The sequence below is a fragment of the Chionomys nivalis genome, chromosome 5, assembly GCF_950005125.1.
Source record: "Chionomys nivalis chromosome 5, mChiNiv1.1, whole genome shotgun sequence".
Taxonomy (NCBI): Eukaryota; Metazoa; Chordata; class Mammalia; order Rodentia; family Cricetidae; genus Chionomys; species Chionomys nivalis.
Window position 1 is genome coordinate 6,514,534 of NC_080090.1, and position 20,754 is coordinate 6,535,287.

The window sequence follows — 20,754 nt, forward strand, 5'->3', positions numbered from 1 at the left end:
ATTATGGATATGAGATGGAAAAATAGGTGGTTAATTTGGTAAATTTGTAAAATTTCCCTGAAGAAGTGATATCAAATAAGGTAACTGAGGGACTAAAACATGTATTTTATGAGCATGCATGACATTCATTGTATGTGTTAGTGATATGTGTTGTAGGACACGGAGGAAGTGATGTGCCAGTCAGCAGAGGTACACAAACAAACAAACAAACAAAGGAAATGGATAAACAGTAAGTAAGATCTTTGGAGGAAAGGAATGGAAAGTTCCATTCTTTAGTTTCCACAGCACTGCAGAGGCTGGCTCTTGTTGACAACTGCTGGCAGGAAGGAACACCAAAAGCCACAAAGGCTGGTTCAACATGAATCTGAGGAATTATGTGAACTAGTTTCCTAGGCTCATCAAGAGGTTTATGGGAGAAGACGGGTTCTGACAGAACTTAGGCCCAAGCCTTGGAGCCTTCCTACTTTGCACTTGAAGCCCTCTTGGTCCTCTGGACCCAGGCATCTTGACACAGTGTCATCTTTAGAAAAAACGGATGGCACAAGAGAGAGAGCAGGAGAAGTGTGAATCTCAGAGGCTGGGTGAGGAGCCAGCATGGTCTTGGCCAGAGTCCAGCATGTCAGGGGCACTCCCAGAGCAGAACAGGAAGTCATAGAGCCTTGCAGAGCCAACGACCATGGAGACAGGGGCACAGGAACCAAAGCAACAGGGCTGGTGGGCAGACTGCATTTGCCAGCCTGATTGTATGTGACATCTGAAGTCCTGGATACAAGAAGGGCTGAAGAGAGTCCTTAGACAATTTAGAAAAAAGAAAATTAATTGGACAAAAATCTATTCTCTGAAGGAGTACAGGAAGTGATCCAAGCTGCACAACACCATACACAATTACAAAAACATTTCTTAAAGGTCATTCTCCCTAAGTGTTTGCCTCTGGTGTGATCGCAAAAAAGATTTTTATGATCTTTTCTTCTAAAAGGAATTGTAAACCTCTACAAATATTTCCAAGTTTGCAAGAGAACATAATAGATGATAACTATTTAAAAGACACATTATCTGAATATATTCTGTACATTTTTGTCAGTGTCCAGTTATCTTGCTGGAGGCTAATCTCAAACATTATTAACTCAAGAAGGTACTTATTTCTTTCTCCAAAGGAATTGGTTTATTAATGCCACTTAGAGGATGGTGGGCTGAACTGTGCTTTCTTCTAGTTTTCTTTACCTATCAACCAGTCTTTCTCTTTGTGCCATATTAAACTGTGTGTCTTGGGGGTAACATTTTATATTGAGTATTGAAGATGATGAGATAAGAGGAGGGCTGGAAGAAGGAAAATGACAAGCCTGGCTCTCCAACTCCAGGGCATCTCTCAGAAGAGAGTCAGCAGATCTGTAAGTGCTGTGACCTGTGCTTTGACTTTTAAATCAAGGCTGAGCCTTATATGCAGAGAGATATGTTTGCTACGTCAAGAGGGATGTCAAAGACTGGAGAGGCATAGACAGATATAACTAAAGCACAGTCACAGGATTGAACATTGTGGTCAGGTAGGGAACGCCCAGCTAGGGCTCTTTAGCTGACCTTGGCTCTCATATAAATTTAGGAGAGGACAACATCATGTGTACTTAGCTGGGAGTCGGTAAGTTGAGCCATGAGAGCAAACATGGTAAAACAGAGTATGCAAGGCAGCCAGACAGGCCCAAGGGGTGAGACTGGCAAGGACAGAAAGAGACGAGGCGGGGCTTAGTCACCAAGGAAAACCAGTAGGCCTAGATTAAGCAAAGTGGCTGCACCCAATAAAGGTCTGACATGAGGGACAGTATCGACAGCCACTAAGTAGCAGACACCAGTTACTCTCACTTTGTTGTAACCCTCAGGGTCACAAGAGTACAGACATAAGCCTTAACCATTTCAGACAATTTGGGCGATAGGAGGGAATTATTAAAAATATTGCCTTAATTTAAATGATTATTTTTATTACTCTTTGACCAAAGTATACTACACTGTTCTTCCCCTTCTCCCATCCCAATGTTGACAGGAGTGGAAGAGTCAATTCATCCAGAACATAAATAAACAAAAAGCTATTACTTTCATAGGACACCTGTGTGTTATGCATCTACTGTAAATAACAGCTAAAATGACAGTCCAATGTCTGTGTGTATGTGCGCGTGTGTGTTTGTGTGTGTATTGTGTGTGTGTACATGTGTGTATGTGTATATGTGTGTATGTAAGTATGTGTGCATGTGTGTGTGTTTGTGTGTGTATGGTGTATGTGTGTGTATATGTATATATGTGTATCTATGTATATGTATATACATATGTATATATGTGTGTATGTGTATGTGTGCTTCTTTTTTTTTTCCGAGAGAGTGTTTCTCTGTATAACAGCCCTAACATGTATATTTTCTTTTAGTGGAGGAACTGCAAATATGTACACCTAGGTACCAGACATATTAATGATGCATTACTAAACATGTGACATGTGTATCTCCTCATAAACACTGTATATTATCAAAGTTTCTCTTTTGGAATATTAAAATTATAACGTCACTTGTTTTTATAAATTTTATTTCTGGCTGATGATCATGCTCTTTTCCTATCAGGAATAAGATGGCTGTTAAAACACTAAGATCAGGCCTACTAGCCTTTTGCCTCTGCTAGCTGTTACACTATGAACCTGCCGATAGGAGGCGTGAAGATAATTTTAAGTCATCCCATAAGGAAGGGCTTCTCCTCCTGCCTTGGTGTCACATACCCCTGCTGGTTTACTTCTATTCCCCTTCGCTTCCTCTAGGACTGTGGCTGAGGTGATACTGGAGCGTATCAAGGTTCCTGCTTTAGCTGACTAACATGAGGTCTCTCCTGGTCCCTGAAAAGCCGCAAGCTTCTCCTCCAGTGACTCAGACATTCGTTCAGATAAGCAGTTGCCCTCCAGTAATGGCAGACTTGAGTGTAGACATATGAGTTCTCATCTTCTTGTGTGTTTTGTTCAGTAACTATCAACTGTGCAGACAGTTGTTTGCTGTCTAGCTGTCCTCAGGAGGGGCACCATTCTGAGTGGCACAGCTTAACTAGCCTTTCCTTGGTCCTAAGCTCACAAGCCTGGTTTCCAATTGCATGTTTCTGTTGTAGTCTTAAAACACTCTGATCAAAACAACAAAGGAATTTACTTGGTCTACATTTTAGGACACAGTCCATCACTGGAGGAAGTCAATTTTTGATGAGGTTAGAATAGGTCTTAAATGAATACAATTAATTATGATATATGCCATGGTTAAAATGTGACCAACATCCCTCCTAGTGAAGAATGAAAAAGTGTGTGTGTTTGTATGTGCGTGCACGTACATGTCCATGTTATGAGGCTGAACTGCAATCTCTAGCTTTACCCAAACTTCAGAGAATGACTTATTAATCATTTGCTTAAAGTCTAAATTTTTTTTTAATATAAGGATATTTATCTCCAAAGGATATTTGTGTGGATAGATGGGAAAATATTTAAAACACCACAGACATTAAGTTAGATGTTAAGTAAGCCTGATTTCTTATTGCTTTTTTATCAACTTAGGAATTGCCTTCATTGTCTAACTTTGTTCATCTAAGTCTTTGGTTGGCAAATTAATCATGATGTTTCTGGTTCAAACCAATCACAGTACCTTTTTCATTGCTGTTTCTCAACAGCACACAGAGCAGCACCAACAGCCAGAAAAATTTTAACAAGTCTGGAATTAGAACTTCTTTTTAATGTTTGCACTACTTATTAGAGTGATATTTGTTTGCACTGTGCTGGGCAGTATTGTCAGACATGTATTCAACATTAGTAGGTTAGATATACTTCAGATTCTTGCTGCTTCCATTTTGATTTTTCCAAGGGAACTAGAAAAGTTCCTTAAGCATCCATATGTGCAAACAAAAGGAGGAAGGATGCAAACACTGCTGGAGATTTTTGAAGAGCTTCCATTCTGATGTTCAAGGGCTGCATATGTCACTGTCTGAAAAACATGCTGATTTTCTTCATGTCTTCATTTCACATTAATAGAGCACAACTGGAAACGGCTACCTAGGTGGCTCAACAAATCCAAAGACATCAATTCCAGAGAACTGGACATCTTTAGCACCAGTCACTAGATGCAGAAGTCATCTCAATTTTCTTCAAGGTTTTCATTAACCCATTGCATTCATCACCTTTTTATACTCTTCTGCCAGAGTAAGCTTGCTCCAAAACCATGCAAATGAGTGCACTCAGACCCCAGACAACTGCAGTCAGGAGGACAAGGGACACTCAGCCACAGTGGGGAGAGATGAAAGCCAACCGCAGTGAGGACAGGAGATAGTCAAATCTTTCCAATCATGTTTCCTAGGAACTAGCCACATTCATAAACATCAGGTTTATAACAGTTTTTTTCTTATCCTTCAAAACAAATGCAAATTAGTAGATTACAAAGACAGCATTTAGCACAAGTATTCATGTAAATATTTTGAAACAACAAGCTGTTCACTGTTCCTCCTGGATTATGACAAGCATCACAAGGAAGGGGCATTGACAGAGCAACAGAGAAAATGAACCCAGTAGACACTGATAGAGCTAAGTGTACAAGCAGAAGTTGTTCACAGGAAGTAACAGACATCAAGCATTAAATCAATTCCCACATGCCATGCTAAGCATGTTGATGGATGGGTTTCAGAGTAATCCAGGAAAGCAAACATAAAAACTAGTTCGTGCCAACACAACAGAGCTGCCTGGGGATCTGTGCAGTATTTCATAAGTACCACCCTCATCGTGAAAGAGCTGATTGTGCACTTTAGCACACAGTGCCTATTAGCGTTTTGGAAAGCAGGCCAATGAATCTAGGAAGTCTTTAATATAATATTACTACTGGAAGAATGTTCATGTGAATAATAAAGCCACTAGTCACTCTCAAAGTCTGAAAGACATATACAGTGATTTGTGGAAAGACTGTCACCTCAGAGATAACCTTCCGTGTCTATGGCAATGCAATACAACCTTCATGCTTCAGCAAGAAAAAAGATATTTAAATGTTAACTTTAAATATTGTAAGAATTTTTCAAAATTCATTAGCAGTTATCCCAGAACATTTTAAAATTTAATTAAAGGTTTTTTTTTTTTTTTTTTTTTTTTTTTTTTTTTTTTTTTTTTTTTGGTTTTTCGAGACAGGGTTTCTCTGTGGCTTTGGAGCCTGTCCTGGAACTAGCTCTTGTAGACCAGGCTGGTCTCGAACTCGCAGAGATCCACCTGCCTCTGCCTCCCGAGTGCTGGGATTAAAGGCGTGCGCCACCATCGCCCGGCTTAATTAAAGGTTTTAAGCACATAATATTATGTGTATGAAGGATAACTTATTGATTTACAAGTATTTCAGTATTCATGTTCACCATGGTATGAGTATATAATACACACTATAAATTCTTACTTTATATAGTAACGACTTTTTCTTACATATTTTTCTTGTATCTTTCTATAATTAAAAGTGCTTTGAATTTTACAGTAAATAAATATATAGATGTCTTCTGTAGGGTTTCTGTTGCTGTGACAAAACACTATGACCAAAAATCAAGTTGGCGAGAAAGGTTTATGTGGCTTACACTTCCTATTGGTGTTCCTCATTGAAGGAGTCAGGAAAGGAACACATCAGGGCAGGAACCTAGAGGTAGGAGCTGATGTAGAGGTCAAGGAGGGGTACTGCTTACTGGCTTGCTTCCCCTGGCTTGCTCAGCCTGTTTATTCCCAGGACCACCAGCTCAGGGATGGCATCACCCACCATGGGTTGGACCCTACCCCATTGATCACTATTTAAGAAAATGCCTTACAACTGGTTCTCATGGAGGCATTTTCTCAGCTGAGGCTCCTTCTTCTCTAATGACTCTAGCTTGTGTCAAGTTGACACACAAAACCAGCTAGTACAACAGACTTCTCCATGTCTTCTAAAATCATTCATTATCATATTAAACAAAGCCCCTCAGGTTGGAAGGTGTATTGGAAATCTCATTCCTCACTGAAATCAGGAGCTGTCCCTACCTGAATTGTGATGTGTTAAATGAGGAATTCTGCTGAGGTAGGAGTATTCTGGGCCCCACGAGACAGCCTAGTATTGTATAGTTTTACTTACTGGAAATGTACTTTTTATTTTGATCTCAAGTCTTTCCTTTATATAATTTTTTAAGGTAAATAACTACAGCAAAAAGCCACAATAGTCTATCAACAGTTCTCAAGAAATTAGGTATAAAATAGGGGCAAACACTCATTGATACAGAACGATTTAGAAGCCACTGCTGATCCAGCTGCTTTCGTCCAGTTGTTCTGTCCAGGGGGTGAAGAGCAGGCCACCTGCTCCACTCAGACCACACAAAAGAGCATGGAAGCAAGAGAGAGTGATACTCTCTCCCTAAGTGTTTAATATGTCACATGTGCAGACAAACCACATCCTTGGAGTTGTAATCCCCAAGCCATTGACTACAGGGACTGAAATCCCACAACAAATAATGGCTTCTAAAATATACAGAGAGACATCATGCTTTCCTTTAGATTTCTATTTTCCAATCTGGCTACTCTTCATGATCACCAGGACCTAAAATCATACCAGTGGAGCTGGAGAGATGATTCAGGGGTTAAGAGCACTGGCTGCTCTTGCAAAGGACCCAGGTTCAATTCTCAGCACCCACATGGCAGCTCAGCACCACTCCAGCTCCAGAGGATCTGATATCTTCTGGCCTCCATGGGCACTGCATGCACAACATGGTATACAGACATAAATGCAGAAAAACACTCATATATGTGGATTTAATTTGTACTGATATTTAGGGAGATAGTGTTTTGGTTTATTTTCTTAACATCTTAAAGCTTTGCTGATGTATCTAACAGAAACAAAAACACACGTCTACATAAAAACTTACATATAAAGTCATTACACCATTATTGAAAGCTGAAAAAAAATAGGAACAACTGAAAAGTCTGTCATTAGATTAATGAGTAAAATGTTACAGCTTATCCATGTAAAGGAATACTTGGCAATAAAAAGGGATACAGTATTGACAAATGGTATGACATGGATGAACTTTGAACATGGCTTACTAAAGGATATCACAAAGACTCCTTTTTACAATGTTCAATTTATTTAAAATGTCTAGAATGGCAAATCTACTGAGATAGAAATGAGATTCACGGTTGGGTAGAGCTGAAGGGTAAGGAATGGATGTGTGCACAGTTTGTACACAAGGTGATGAAGATGTTTTAAACCGACTGCAGTGATGCTGCAGAGGAATGGATGTGTGCACAGTCTGTACACAAGGTGATGAGGATGTTATAATTGACTGCAGTGATGCTGCAGAGGAATGGATGTGTGCACAGTTTGTACACAAGGTGATGAAGATGTTTTAAACTGACTGCAGTGATGCTGCAGAGGAATGAATGTGTGCACAGTTTGTACACAAGGTGATGAGGATGTTATAATTGACTGCAGTGATGCTGCAGAGGAATGGATGTGTGTACAGTTTGTACACAAGGTGATGAGGATGTTATAATTGACTGCAGTGATGCTGCAGGACTGGAATATGCAAATAGACGACAAAGCAGAAGCCATAAAATGGGTATATGAGAACTTTATATTAATAAAGCTAATATAACAAAAACATGTCCTTAAAAACTTTCCTGATATATGAAAATATAAAGTCTGATACTATCTATAAAAATTCTTTCTCACCAAATCACACCATATAAAATTAATATGCTGAGAAGCTAATTTCTTTCAATGACTGACCAATTAGCATTCAAAATAGAGATACTACTCTAAGCTATTAACAGCCACTAATTCCATTCTTGCATTCAGCTTAGAAGAATACATTATTTTAACCTTAAATTTCTGTCAAAAGATTTAAAAACAGCAAGTTTTCTATACTCCAAGCTAACAATGTTTTATTAATACCAATTTTAAATTTCATCATATAATTTTATTATTCATAACCTGGGGCAGTTTTTACATCTCAGGCTAGAGGTTACAAAGGAGCATGCCTACCAAGTACAAACTTCGTCTTAAAATAATAAGTTCCATTTATCTTTGTGATGTTTCAACTCTTGGCTAAGAAGATGTATCCATGCATATTTATTACATATTTTTATTATTGATTATAGAATATATCAACTATTCTTTTACAAAGGGTACTGTTAAACCCAATGCTATTTGGTGTTTCACACAATTCAAAAATCAAGGCATATTCTGATGTAAAATAATTTACTCCCTTTTCTCTCTAAATGATATGATATTGCCTAAAGACAAAGAACTATGTTAGAACTTCCATATACTCTCCAAAAAGCCAGACATAAATTTTAATAATTATTGGTATAAGTAATTAGCATAAATCATGATTACTTTCAGATAAAACTAAAATTTGAAATCTAATAATAAAAATGCCATTAAAATATTGTCTTAAGTAAGTATTAAAACTAACTTTCATACTAGGCAGAACGGTTAGAGTCAGTAACTCTATCTAAGCTCTTGAGTTATGACACTGACTTCAGCTCCTTGTGTCGCTCCCTTCCTTTGATTATGGGGTGGACTGTGTTTTCTGTTTCAGTGGAAACAATGGAAGTGATAGCGTGTCACTTTGGGTATGAGGTTATAGATGTGGCTTCCATCTTGGATGCTGTCTTGCTCAGAGGCAGAAAATGTCCACATTATAAACGGTATTGTTGGCAAACTGCCAAAGGACTTAGGGAGCCCCTGTAAAGGAGGGTAGAACTGAAGCTGGCCCTTAGCTGTGGCTTTCACACAGACAGGAGCTCCAGCTGTCAGCTGACTGCAGTCTCTTGAGAGACTGTGTACTAAAACAACTCTAAAGCAGAGCATTTAAATCAAATAATCAAAGAATATGAAAAATTAAAGTACAGAAATGAAACATGGGGAAACGTGTGACACTGCTAAAAGATCAAATCTTCTCATTATAGGAACGAATGAGGGGGAAAATCTCAGGAGACGAAACTTCCCCAAACTACTAAAGACATTACTATGTACATACAAGCCACTCACAAAACCCTAACTAGACAAGGTCAGAAAATAAACACACCACACAGCACACATAGTTAAAACATTAAATATATAGAACAAAGAAAGCATGCTGAAGACTTCAAAAAAAAAAAAAACAAGTCACATATTAAGGAAAATCCTCAGAATAGCAGACAATGTCTTAATGGAACCTTTGCAAGCCAGAAGAGCTTGGAGCAATGTGCTTCAGGTTCTAAAAGACCACAGCTGTTAACCTTGACTATAGCACCCAACAAAACTATCTGCCAGACTTGAAGAAGAAACACATACTTTTGATGATACACAAACATCCTTAAATAATTTATATCCAGTAGACCAAAAAACCCTGAATGAAATACTGGTAGCAAACTTTAACTGAAGAAAAGCAGCACAGACATGAGAATCTAGAAAGGAAGCAAACAAAGTTATGATTTAATGAAATACAAGACACAACTAGAAACACAAACCAGGAAACACACACACTCACACGACTGGAATCTACACATATATTTGAATAATAACTCTAAATGTTAGTGCCATCAACTTTCCAATCAAAAAGCATAGGCTATCTGAATAAATAAAAAACAAACTCCATCTATCAATTGTTTACAAGAAAGTTTTAAAACCCATGCTCCATCAATATAAATGTAAAACTCCTCACTAAACAGTAACAAACTGGATACAGGCACATATCAAAGAGATCATTCACCACAATTAAGGAGGCCTACTCCAAAATGCAGGGATGGTTCAACAGTCAGTAAATATAACAAAAATACAATAAATCATATAAATTGACTTAAAGACAAAAATAAAAAGATTATCTCGATAGATTCATAAAATTCATTTAACAAAATTCAACATACTTATATAATAAAAGTCCTATACAGAGTAAAACTGAAGGTAACATACCCCAACACAAGAAAGGCTATATATGACAAACCCATAACCAGAATTACCATAAATGGAGAAATTTTCAAAGTAATCCAATTAAAATTAGGAAGGAGGCGGGGCTATCCATTGTCCCTATGTTGCAGATGACATGGTATTATACACAGGAAATATCAATATATTTCCACCAGAAAACTTCTAGAAGCAGCAATTTCATTGACGTCACAGGGTATAAAATGAACTTACAAAGATCAGTAACCTATCTACACACCAAAAATAAAACACACTGAGAAACAGATCATGGGAACACTCCCACTTACAACTGTATGAGAGAGCAAAATACGGTGGAGTAAACTCCAAGACACAAAGAACTACCATAATGAGGACTTTCACTCTTTGAAGAAAAAGATTGAGAAAGATGCAAGAAAAGGGGAAGGCACCCTAAGATCATGGAGTTGTAGAATTAATGTTGTGAAAATGACCATTATATCAAAGCAATTTAAATATTAAATGCAACCCCAATCAAAATATTCAAAACAGTCATCACAGAAATAGGAAATAAAATCCTACATTTCATATGGAACCAGAAGAAAAGACAAGACTCTGGATAGCTAAAGCAATCCAGAGATAGAGATGGAGAGGGAGAGGGGGAGAGAGAGAATGAGAGAGAGGAATTGTCATTTCAGGTTTCAAGATATAGTATGGAACTATAGTAATAAAAGTAATATGGCACAAAACAGACATGTTGACCAGTGAAAACAAATGGAGACACAAACATGAGTACTTCCACCTTCAGCCACCTGACATGTGACACAGAGGCAAAAGAAACAAAACAAAGCAAAACAAAACATACTGGAGAAAAGGCAGCATCTTTCACAAACACTGCTAGGGAAAAGGGATGTTCATGTAGAGAAGAATAAACTAGACCCATATTTGTCACCGTGTACAAAATTCGGTCCAAAGGAAGCTGCACGGCTGAAGCTGTTAGAAGAAGACATGGGCAGTAGGAAGGACTCCCTGAACAGGACTCTCGTTCCAGGAATTAAGACCAGCAATCAACAGCCAGGGCCCATAGACTAAAATGCTTCTGGAGAGATAAGGAAACAACCAAGTGAAGAAGAAACCCCAAGAATGGAACAGAATCTTTGTCAGCTGTACATCTGACAGAGGGTTAATATCCCAAATATACAAAGAACTCAAATAACAGTTAAGGAAACAATTGGACAAAATTAAACAGAGAATTCTCAACAGAAGAAATGAAAAGGATTTTAAAAAATACCTCAAAAAGTGTTCAGTAATGTTAACAATTAGGGCAATATAAGCTAAAACGTCTGAGATTTCATCTCACCCCCGTCAGAATGCTAAGATCAACAAAAGACTAGGGGCCACACTGGTGGTGGGAGTGCAAACTGTTGCAGCCACTCTGGAGAGCAGTGCAGAGAACTCTCGGGAAAACTAAAACTCAATCTTCCATATATACTATACTACGATATGTACTGCTCCTTGGCATATACCCTAAGGACTGGACATCTTTTCATACAAATATTTGCTTAGCCATGTTCACAATATTCACAATAGACAGGAATGGAAACAACCTACATATCCTTCAGCTGATGACAGGTTAATGAAAATGTGGCATGTATCCACAATGGGACATTATTCAGCAGACAAAAAGGAAAGAAGTCATGAAATTTGAAGATAAATGAATCTAGGACAGATTATATTGAGCTAACTCAAACCCACAAAGACAATTGATCCATGTTTACTCATGCTCGGTTCTAAGCTCCAAACTTTCAAATGTGAGCATATATCATAGAGCAACCTTAGAAATGAGGGAGTGTAGAGGGACCATGTGGAAGAGGGTGCTTAAGAGGGGAACAGCAGGGTGCAGGTGATGGGAAGCAGGAAACAGAAAAACAGGGAAGGGAAGTCAAAAAGGATGGAGAAAGAGAAGTTGGGAAATAATACCTCCCAGGTTATTTGATAATGCTTCAAGAAATCACATTATTTTATATTTATAAAATTATACACAATACTTATATGTGACAATGTTATATGACTAAGACTGACAATACTAATGCTCCTTAAAAGAATCACAGACTAATAAAAACCAAAGTATCAAGCATGAGAAAACTTTTTTTTGAAATTGATCAGGCTAATTGGTACTATCCTTGGTTGCCTCTTGGAGGGTGAAAACAGTTTATATTGCTGCAGATACCATAGACTTAGGGCACAGGACCTGTAGTGTTTGAGCAGGGTCTAACCTCAAAGCCTCCTTCTTGCAGTCTAGAAAATGGTACTAGAAAACATCTCGCAAGGAAGGAAGAGATGAGTAGTCCTATCCAGCTGCGACTGCATGAACCACAGTAATGAACAACATGGCAAGATATCTACAGTGAAACAAGTAGTCTTCACATGTCAGTGGTTATCAACTTCCATCTAATTGAACTTAAAGTTCATGAAATGGTGGAAATCATGCTTGGTACTGGAATCCTGACCAGCTTCTTAGAACTGATAAGGTCATGAATCTTAGGAGAGAATTTACCATCACCAGTTTAGAAGATCATCACAATTTCACCTACATCCTAAATCTTATCATCATACCACAGGTAAGTGTGTCTACCACCCTTGATTGAAGAAAGCCCCTCTTTAGAGCAAATGGAAACCATCACAGAAAATCTCGATTGGACACAATGTAGTAACCAATGGATCATGGAAACCCAACCTTAGTGGCTACATCCACATTGTAGTTCCTGCCTTTATGGCTCAGGACACATTGCAGAAAAGTGGTAGAAAGACTGTAAGATCCAGAATACCAGGAATTCTGCTGTGAAAGAGTTCTTCCTAGAAATAGCTGCTTTAAAAAGTCTGGAAAATGGCAGTATCAATGGACATGCTAGCATGAACAAGAGTAAATTTCAAGGGTCCCAACTATAAACAAATAACCATAGGAGATAATGACTCTTAGGAGGAGAATGAGCCTCATCTAAAGATAATCCCCTTAATGGTTGGCCAGTATAGAATGATCTGTATTGAAACCCTACATACACCACCAACAAAAAATAGACTGAGCAGATGTACATACATATACATGTATGAGCACACACAGAGACACACACATACCAATCAAAGAAAAATGCTATCAACTTGGTTATTTGAGGGCTTTCTGGGACAATAGCTGGGAGGGTCTGAATAGAAGATAGGAAGGGTTGAATGTGAAAATAAGTACATTGATAAATTTGGGAAGTTTTGTATCTGCATAAATATTGAAAGTATAATTCCACATAAAAAAAATCAATAGACAATTTCCATTCTAAGACAGTCTATGCACACACATATGCAAAACAGGGAGAAGGCCAATTAGGTACCAATGAAGAACAAGTAAACAAAACAGAAATCAGGAAAATCACATATTCAAAGTGTTCAGAAATAACTGTTAAATAAAAAGCATGTATGCTAAAAGTAGCTTCCCAGAGTTTGAATTTAGTTATAATTTCATTGAAAAACATTTAATGATACCATCTTTTATCTAGTATAGTAGTTTATAAAGATAATGTTTTAGGGAGAAAGGAATAATCTCAGTAATGAGATAGGGTGCAAGAAGGGATCAAACAAAGACCTGGCATTTTCATATGAAGTAGGAAAAAAACAATGCCTAATTTATAGAGTTATATGAGACAGGACTGAAATACTGAACCATAAGGGCTTGGAAATTAAAACATCTCCAGTCCCTTCCAATAATGTTTGCGTTATTTGAAAGAGGAGTATTAATTAAACTTTAGAGTTTGTTAAGGATTAAATTTCAAAGTTAATCCCAGAAGGAATGAAAGCAGGCTTAGCTTACTTCCTGACTCTATGGAGTAGAAAGACATAGAATAAAGAAGCAATCAGTATAAAAGAAGAGAAAGGGGGAGAAGTCACAGAAAGAAAAGAAGATGAAAGATCAACAAATAAAGACCACTAAGAAGGATAGCAAGGAGGAAGTTGTGGATACCTACACTGAGGACTGGCCTAAGTCACACAGCGCACCATGACTTACCAGCATGCTGTGAAAAACCTACTGTGAAGGATTGCATCAGTAAGCCATAGCTGCCAATTTTCAGCTTTGGTAATATAATATAACTAAATACAATTTTCTTGCTGTTGAAGCTTAGACAACCAAAATTTATTATAAAAATCCTTATTAGGGGTGTGGTGTGGTGTATGAAGGTCTTCTGTTTTGTGTTGATTTCATTGGTTAAATGATGAAACTGCCTTGGCCTTTTGATAGGACAGCAGCTTAGATAGGCAGAGTAGACCAAACAGAATTCTGGGAGAAAGAAAGCAGAGTCAGGCAGATGCCATGATTCTCCAGCCCGAGACAGACATAGGTTAGAATCTTGCCGGTAAGCACAGTCTCATGATACTACACAGATTATTAAAAATGGGTTAATCAAGATGTGAGAGTTAGCCAGTAAAAGGCTAGAACTAATGGGCCAGGCAGTGTTTAAATGAATACAGTTTCCATGTAATTATTTTGGGTAAAGCTAGCCAGGACAGTGGAAGTGGCCTGCCGCTCTCCTCGCAACAGTGGTGGTGCAGGCTTGTGATTCAAGTACTTGGGGGACTGAATGGGAGATGCTATGAATTAGAGACCGACCTCAGGTGCATTAGCAAGACCTCTTCTCAGAAAACCAAAGAGATAATGAAATAAAGATATTTGCAAAGATGCAAAAGTAAAATATAAATAAAAATATCTCAATTAGTGTTGGGTGTGACAGCACACGTTAGTCTCAGAACTCGGGAGGCAGAAGCAGGTGAATCTCGGTGGGTCTACCCAGTGAGTTCCAGGACAGCCAGGTAGATGTAGAGAGACCTTATCTCAAACAAACAAAAAAACAAAAAAAATCTTAATTATATGTTTTGTATAAGAGATATATTTAAAATACAGCAATACAGAAAAGTATAGAATAAAAGGTTATAAAATAACACAAGACAGTTTTAAAAGGAATGTTGTATGGCTAATACAAAATCATAAGAGCATCATTACATAATATAAATGTAGATGATTCGATTACTCCTCAAAATTAAATACAACCTTTAATATTTTAGGAACTGACCAAAGAACAAATGACTGCAGAACAAACATCTGTAGAACTAACTGTGGAGTGAATGTGGGGTGAGATTCCCTCATGCCTTAATTAGTACAGAAGCAACATGCTCAGTATGCTAAAATTGTAAATATTACTCAAAATTAGCCATTTTAAATAAAAGGAAAATTAACAATTACAATAAATAAAGAAAAGGTAGCTGAAAAATATCCAAAATACATGCAGATTATCTGAAATGTCTATTAGATCCATGAATATTTTTGCATCTGAGAACTAACAAATTTCAGAAATTACTGTTTGTTTCCCTTTCAATCAAAGACCACCATGATATGTCCACCATGCCTAATCAGCACTGGGTGAAGGCTCTACCTGATGCTGTAAGATACAGAAAGAATAAGGTTAGACGAAGAAAAAAATGGATTAGTTTTAAATGGCATACAATTTATATATGAAGTGCCCAAATGAATAAATAAGTAAATTCATTAAAATTTTAGCAGGACATCCGGATACAATATTAAAGTAACCCCCGAATTTCCTTTTTATATTAATTTTATTTATTATGAGTGTGCAGGTACACACATCTGTACACATGTGAAAGCATGCGTGTAGTGTGGCACACATGCCGTAAGATAGGCATGTGGAGTTTCTTCTCTCCTTTTATATTTATGTAGCTTCCAGACATTGAACTCGGGATGTCAGGATTAACAGCAAGCACTTTCACCCACTAAGTCATCTCACCAGCTCCACAAATAACATTTCTATACATCAATTACAGCTAAAAATGGAAATTCAAGAAGGACTTGAGGGATGGCGGGAGGAATGGTGTGTGCATTTCCTGTGAGGAGGAAATGTGGGAGAAACAACAAAGTCAGAAGAAGAAAGGTGTCGGGGGATGCCGTAAGAAAGAGCAGTTGTGAAAAGACCTGTGTGGTCTTACAGAACAAAGAGCTATGGGGAAACATGCTAGTCATTGTCTGTGTTATGCTAACAGCGTAGACATTAATCTGCCATCATCATTTTACCCCACCAATCCGTTACTGCAATGGGGACCCCAAGGCTTGGAATTTCATCAGGAAATTTCATGTGAGAATAAGGATGGACCTGATGCCTGGGTTCCTGAGAGATTCACATCCCAGGAAGGGATAACTTCCAGTTAGTTCACAACTAAAGCTACATGTGGATATGACCTGATCTTTGTTTCATTCTTTCTTATAATACATAAATTTTAACAGTAAGCTGAGAATGGCAAATAGATTGAGAATTTCACTATCACCAGTATTTAACCAAAACTATAAGTAAACAAATCCAAACTTTACGATGGCTTCCTATCTATCTCCAGTTTCCATAAGAGAAAGTCACTCATGTCTTCTGCTGTGACGGAGGAAGAAGAGCAAGCAGTGAGCAAAGGGGACGGCAGCAGAGAAAGGCACCTGGTCCAGAGAGGAATCAACTATTCAGGGGACCCCATCAGACTGAGGAAGTCAGGAAAGCTATGTCAGAACAGGAAGGCACAGAGGGCGTCTGCAGGAAGGTACAGTCATCTCAGAAAGTCAGACTTTTAGGACAGTGTGCTATAAACATCTGTAATCATTCTAAGAATTTAGGATATTTCTTAGGCATAGAAAACATGAATGCTTTCTGCTTTTGTTTCTATGTATTTTTGTGATATCTTCCTATAATGTATGTATACATTAAGGCTAACAAGAGTTTCGCATTTAAATCATTCTATCCCAATATCTAAGCTAGTACTAGCCCTGTATAGAAATCAACAAATATTGATTGAGTGAAATTGGCAATGATTAAGATTTAAAAACAAGCAAAAAAAACCAACTGATATTCTCAAAACTTCCTCTAGTTGACAAACTTAAACATTTACTGCAGTTTCGTTATCCTCCCACGTTTGGAATTTAGTCTGCTGATATTACTTCTAGACTACGTCAGTCTCCAAGGTTACAGAGATACTGAAGGCAGCAATGACGACCCCTTTCCTCACGCTGCGTCCACAACACAGATGCAAAGGGGAGATGACATCAGCAGCTTTTCAGGAAAACTTAACTGCACTCAAGTAAGAGCCCCAATTCCATAACTAAAACAAGGCAAACTGGGGGTGAAAAGATGATCCCGTGGGGAGGAGTGCTTGGGACTGTTGCAGAACTGAGTTCAGCTCCCAGCATCTACATTGTGAAGCTCACAGCTGTCTGTCAACTCTAGTTCAAGGGACATGAATGACACTTCTGGTCTTTGCAGGTACATGGACTCTCTCTCTCTCTCTCTCTCTCTCTCTCTCTCTCTCTCTCTCTCTCTCTCTCTCACACACACACACACACACACACACACACAGACAGAGACAGAGAGACAGATGAGAGAGAAATACAAAATAGAAAATAAAATAAATGCTTATAAAAATGGCAATCCAAAGAGTAGAAAGAAGTCTTATGCGAGAAATTTATAAAATCTAAAGAAAATGTCAGATAAGAAAATAATAATTTATATTAAAGGATACAGAAAAATCAGAAGCATTAAACAAGATGAAAGACTACAAAGTTAAGATACCAAATATAATTGTTTTAGTGTGCAATTAAAATCCATTTACTTGCCTTTCAAGAACATATAAAAGAAAATAATCTACGTATAGTTGAAAAACAATAAATTCCCTAAAGCAATATTCATAACAAATATATTTTTGACTGTAATATTATAAACTTAGAGGCAAAATTAAGAGAAATATTAGACATTGAAAAATAAATTCCAAAGAAGAAATTAAAACTGACATTATACTATATAAAACATATAGAATATGGGTAGCACTATAAATAGAAATAAGCAGTGCCCAAATTATTTTAAATTTGGGTGTCTTTATGTGTTTTTGTATGCACACACGTTTTCAGATGGGTCTGTGTGTACACATGCCTATAGCAGTCAGGGAACATCCGGTGTCTTTCTTGATTGCTCCTCACCATATTTTCTGAAATACTACCTCTCAGTAAACCTAGGGTTCACGGTCAGCTAGACTGGATGGAGTCCAGAGGTCTGTATGTCTCCAGCCCTCTCCCCAGTGCAGGGGTTACAGATACTTACCATGGTGCCCAGCTTTTATTGGGTTCTGGCAGGTCTCAGCTCTAGTCTTGAAGCTTATATAGCAAATTTACTGACTAAGCTATTTCCCTAGGCCATACTTACTTTAATTTAAAATCTTTAAAGCAAGAATCACAAATTTATAAAGGACTGAACAGAAACTCACATTAATAGAAGAACACCTGTGGTCAGTCTTTGCTCACCTCTTGATATTTAGTCTGCCTTGTTGTGTTTTCTGCATGTCACACTGTACCTGCATGCTCAACTGCTTACACGCATACATATATCATTAGCTAGGTTCCTTATATGAGGAAGAATATAATTATGTGGCCTCACTTAATGTTATACATTTGAAGTCCATCCATTCTCCTGCAGATTTTGTGATGTAATGCTGTTTAAAACATATAAAAAATGCACCACTTACATCTCCAACAGGAATTATTGCTGTGGGAGCTCCTTCAGCTCTTTCAGCCAATAGCCTTTAAGACACTAGCCCACTTGGGCATGGTCTTTTATACTATAAATTCAGCTGTAAAGCCTGTGCTTGCTCTCTTGCTTCAGGCTCTCACTTCCAGCTGCTAGACTCTGTTCTTGTTCCCCCGTTTGTGCAGAGGACCGTGATCTAGGAAAGTTATCTGTGAGTCTCCTCGAAATAAATAACCCTTTATTATACATAAATCTGAACTAGTGTGGGATTAGTTTGTATCTTCCACCATCAAATTATATTCCAAACAAGCGAATATGCAAAGTGATACTGTCACCCACTGGTGAGAAGAGTGGAGACAGGGATGGTGCCAGCAGCCTGAGGGGATCTGGGAATCTTTTAAGGTCCTCCACTTAGGCAAAACTGGGTCTTTGGCAATACTACAGAAAATAATTTTAGGATTCCAGCTTTAATATCTGTTTAAAACATGTTAATCGATTTAAAAACACAGATTTGTACAAAGAGAGGCCCTCAGGAAGGAAGGCACACCTTAGAGCAAGAACTTTAAAACAACTGTTTGTATCCTCGATCCAAAAACATTATGGAGTAAAAAAAAAAATAATAATGATTGTGGAAGGAACAAAACTTGCAAGTAAAAACTCTCTGGGTACCAATAATCATTAACAATCATTTCCACCTCGTTTACATGTCCTGAAGGCATGCGGTAATCATGTCACTACAGTGGGGTCTATCACACAGGGAGACTTTTGAAAGCACAGCAACATAAACCACACAGCCTTCTGGGAAAGCTGACTGAGCAGTGCCATGACTGCCACACTTTGTATCTATCTACAGATTGCTCCCCTTAATGTGTCCCATGATATTGTCCTCCTTCAGAAGCAAATCCTCATTGCTTTGCATGTTTATCAAAATACATGTGAGGTTTACTGAAGACTTCATCTACAGAATCATTTCATAGATAAATCTAACTTATTATCATATTTTTATAGAAAGTAAACTCTTGAATGACCACATACCATACACACAAAAATCTATAGTCAATCATACATGATAATAACATGTGGATAATAAACGTTTAAGGTAAACAGAATCATGTAGCTATATCTTGCAACATGATATCACTAACTTTCAAGGGCTTTTTCTAAGTGTGATAATAACCAGTATCCACTGATAGTCCATGTGAACTTTCATTAGAACATGAGTGGTTATATTACTCACCTAATTGCATCATTGGTCTCTGAAACAGCTCTCAAGTATTCCTTCAAATAATAATAATTAAAGCAATACTTCCGAATCCTAAAGCCACGCCATCGTCTCTGAATCTATTAATGTAAATAAAAAGATAAAATATGCCATTTAACATTTTTTAAACAATATACCTCTTCAAATCAAGATAATTATGCATAATGACTTCTATCAAATAAAGGTTTGGACAATGCCCCAACTAGACATCTTATGCAACCACATAGCCAGGAATGGGCTTCATATGCTGAGTCACAGGCTAAGGAGGTTGCATGGACCAGCCCTTTCAAACATCATAGGCTACTAAGGCTATTTGGTTGTTCTTTAAAACTTGATGGTAAAACTGTGGTGCTGAAGGGAATATTTATGTCATCAAACAGGGAGACGTCAAGCTGGCATAGAGCTGAAAGCTTCACCCCTACTGGCAAGCATTTATGATGCTGCAAGGTATGCCGCATGCCACTATAGGAAAAAGTGATTGTCAATGTCAGCCAGCTACCAACCTGGCAACTTACAACAGAGACATGCCTGCAAGATATGCTCATGGGATTGCGGCACAAATGTAATATGAATACCAACCTTTTGATTGAACTTAAGGTCCATGCCATGAGATGGAACCCATATCTGACATTGCTAAAGTGGCAAAAAAAACCTGACACTAGATAGGTCATGATCATTGAGAAAAATCTATTATATTTATTCTATGGTGTGTGTGTGTGTGTGTGTGTGTGCGCGCGCGCGCGTGCATTAGCACATTCTCATGTGTGGGTGCATGTGTGGATATATGTGAAAGCCAGAGGTTGAAGTCAGAATTTTCTTGATCACTGTCCCCATTATTTACTTAGGCAGCTTCTCTAGCCGCAGCCAGATCTGGCTGCTTCAGCAAGTCTAACCAGGCAGCTTTCCCCATACCTGGTCTCTTCCTCTCAAGCACTGGGACTGCAGGTGTAGGCCACCATTGCCACCGCTCTTATATAGCTACTGGGGATGC

At 38.0% G+C, this 20,754-nt stretch overlaps 1 protein-coding gene across 1 annotated transcript in view; it reads right to left on the minus strand.

Moving 5' to 3' along the window:
- The window catches only part of Spata17 (spermatogenesis associated 17), a 177,835-nt gene that overhangs the window by 112,236 nt on the left and 44,845 nt on the right, over positions 1–20,754 (minus strand). The window contains 1 exon segment of the mRNA XM_057770146.1: positions 19,740–19,843. Within this exon segment, the coding sequence (XP_057626129.1) occupies positions 19,740–19,843 (104 nt within the window).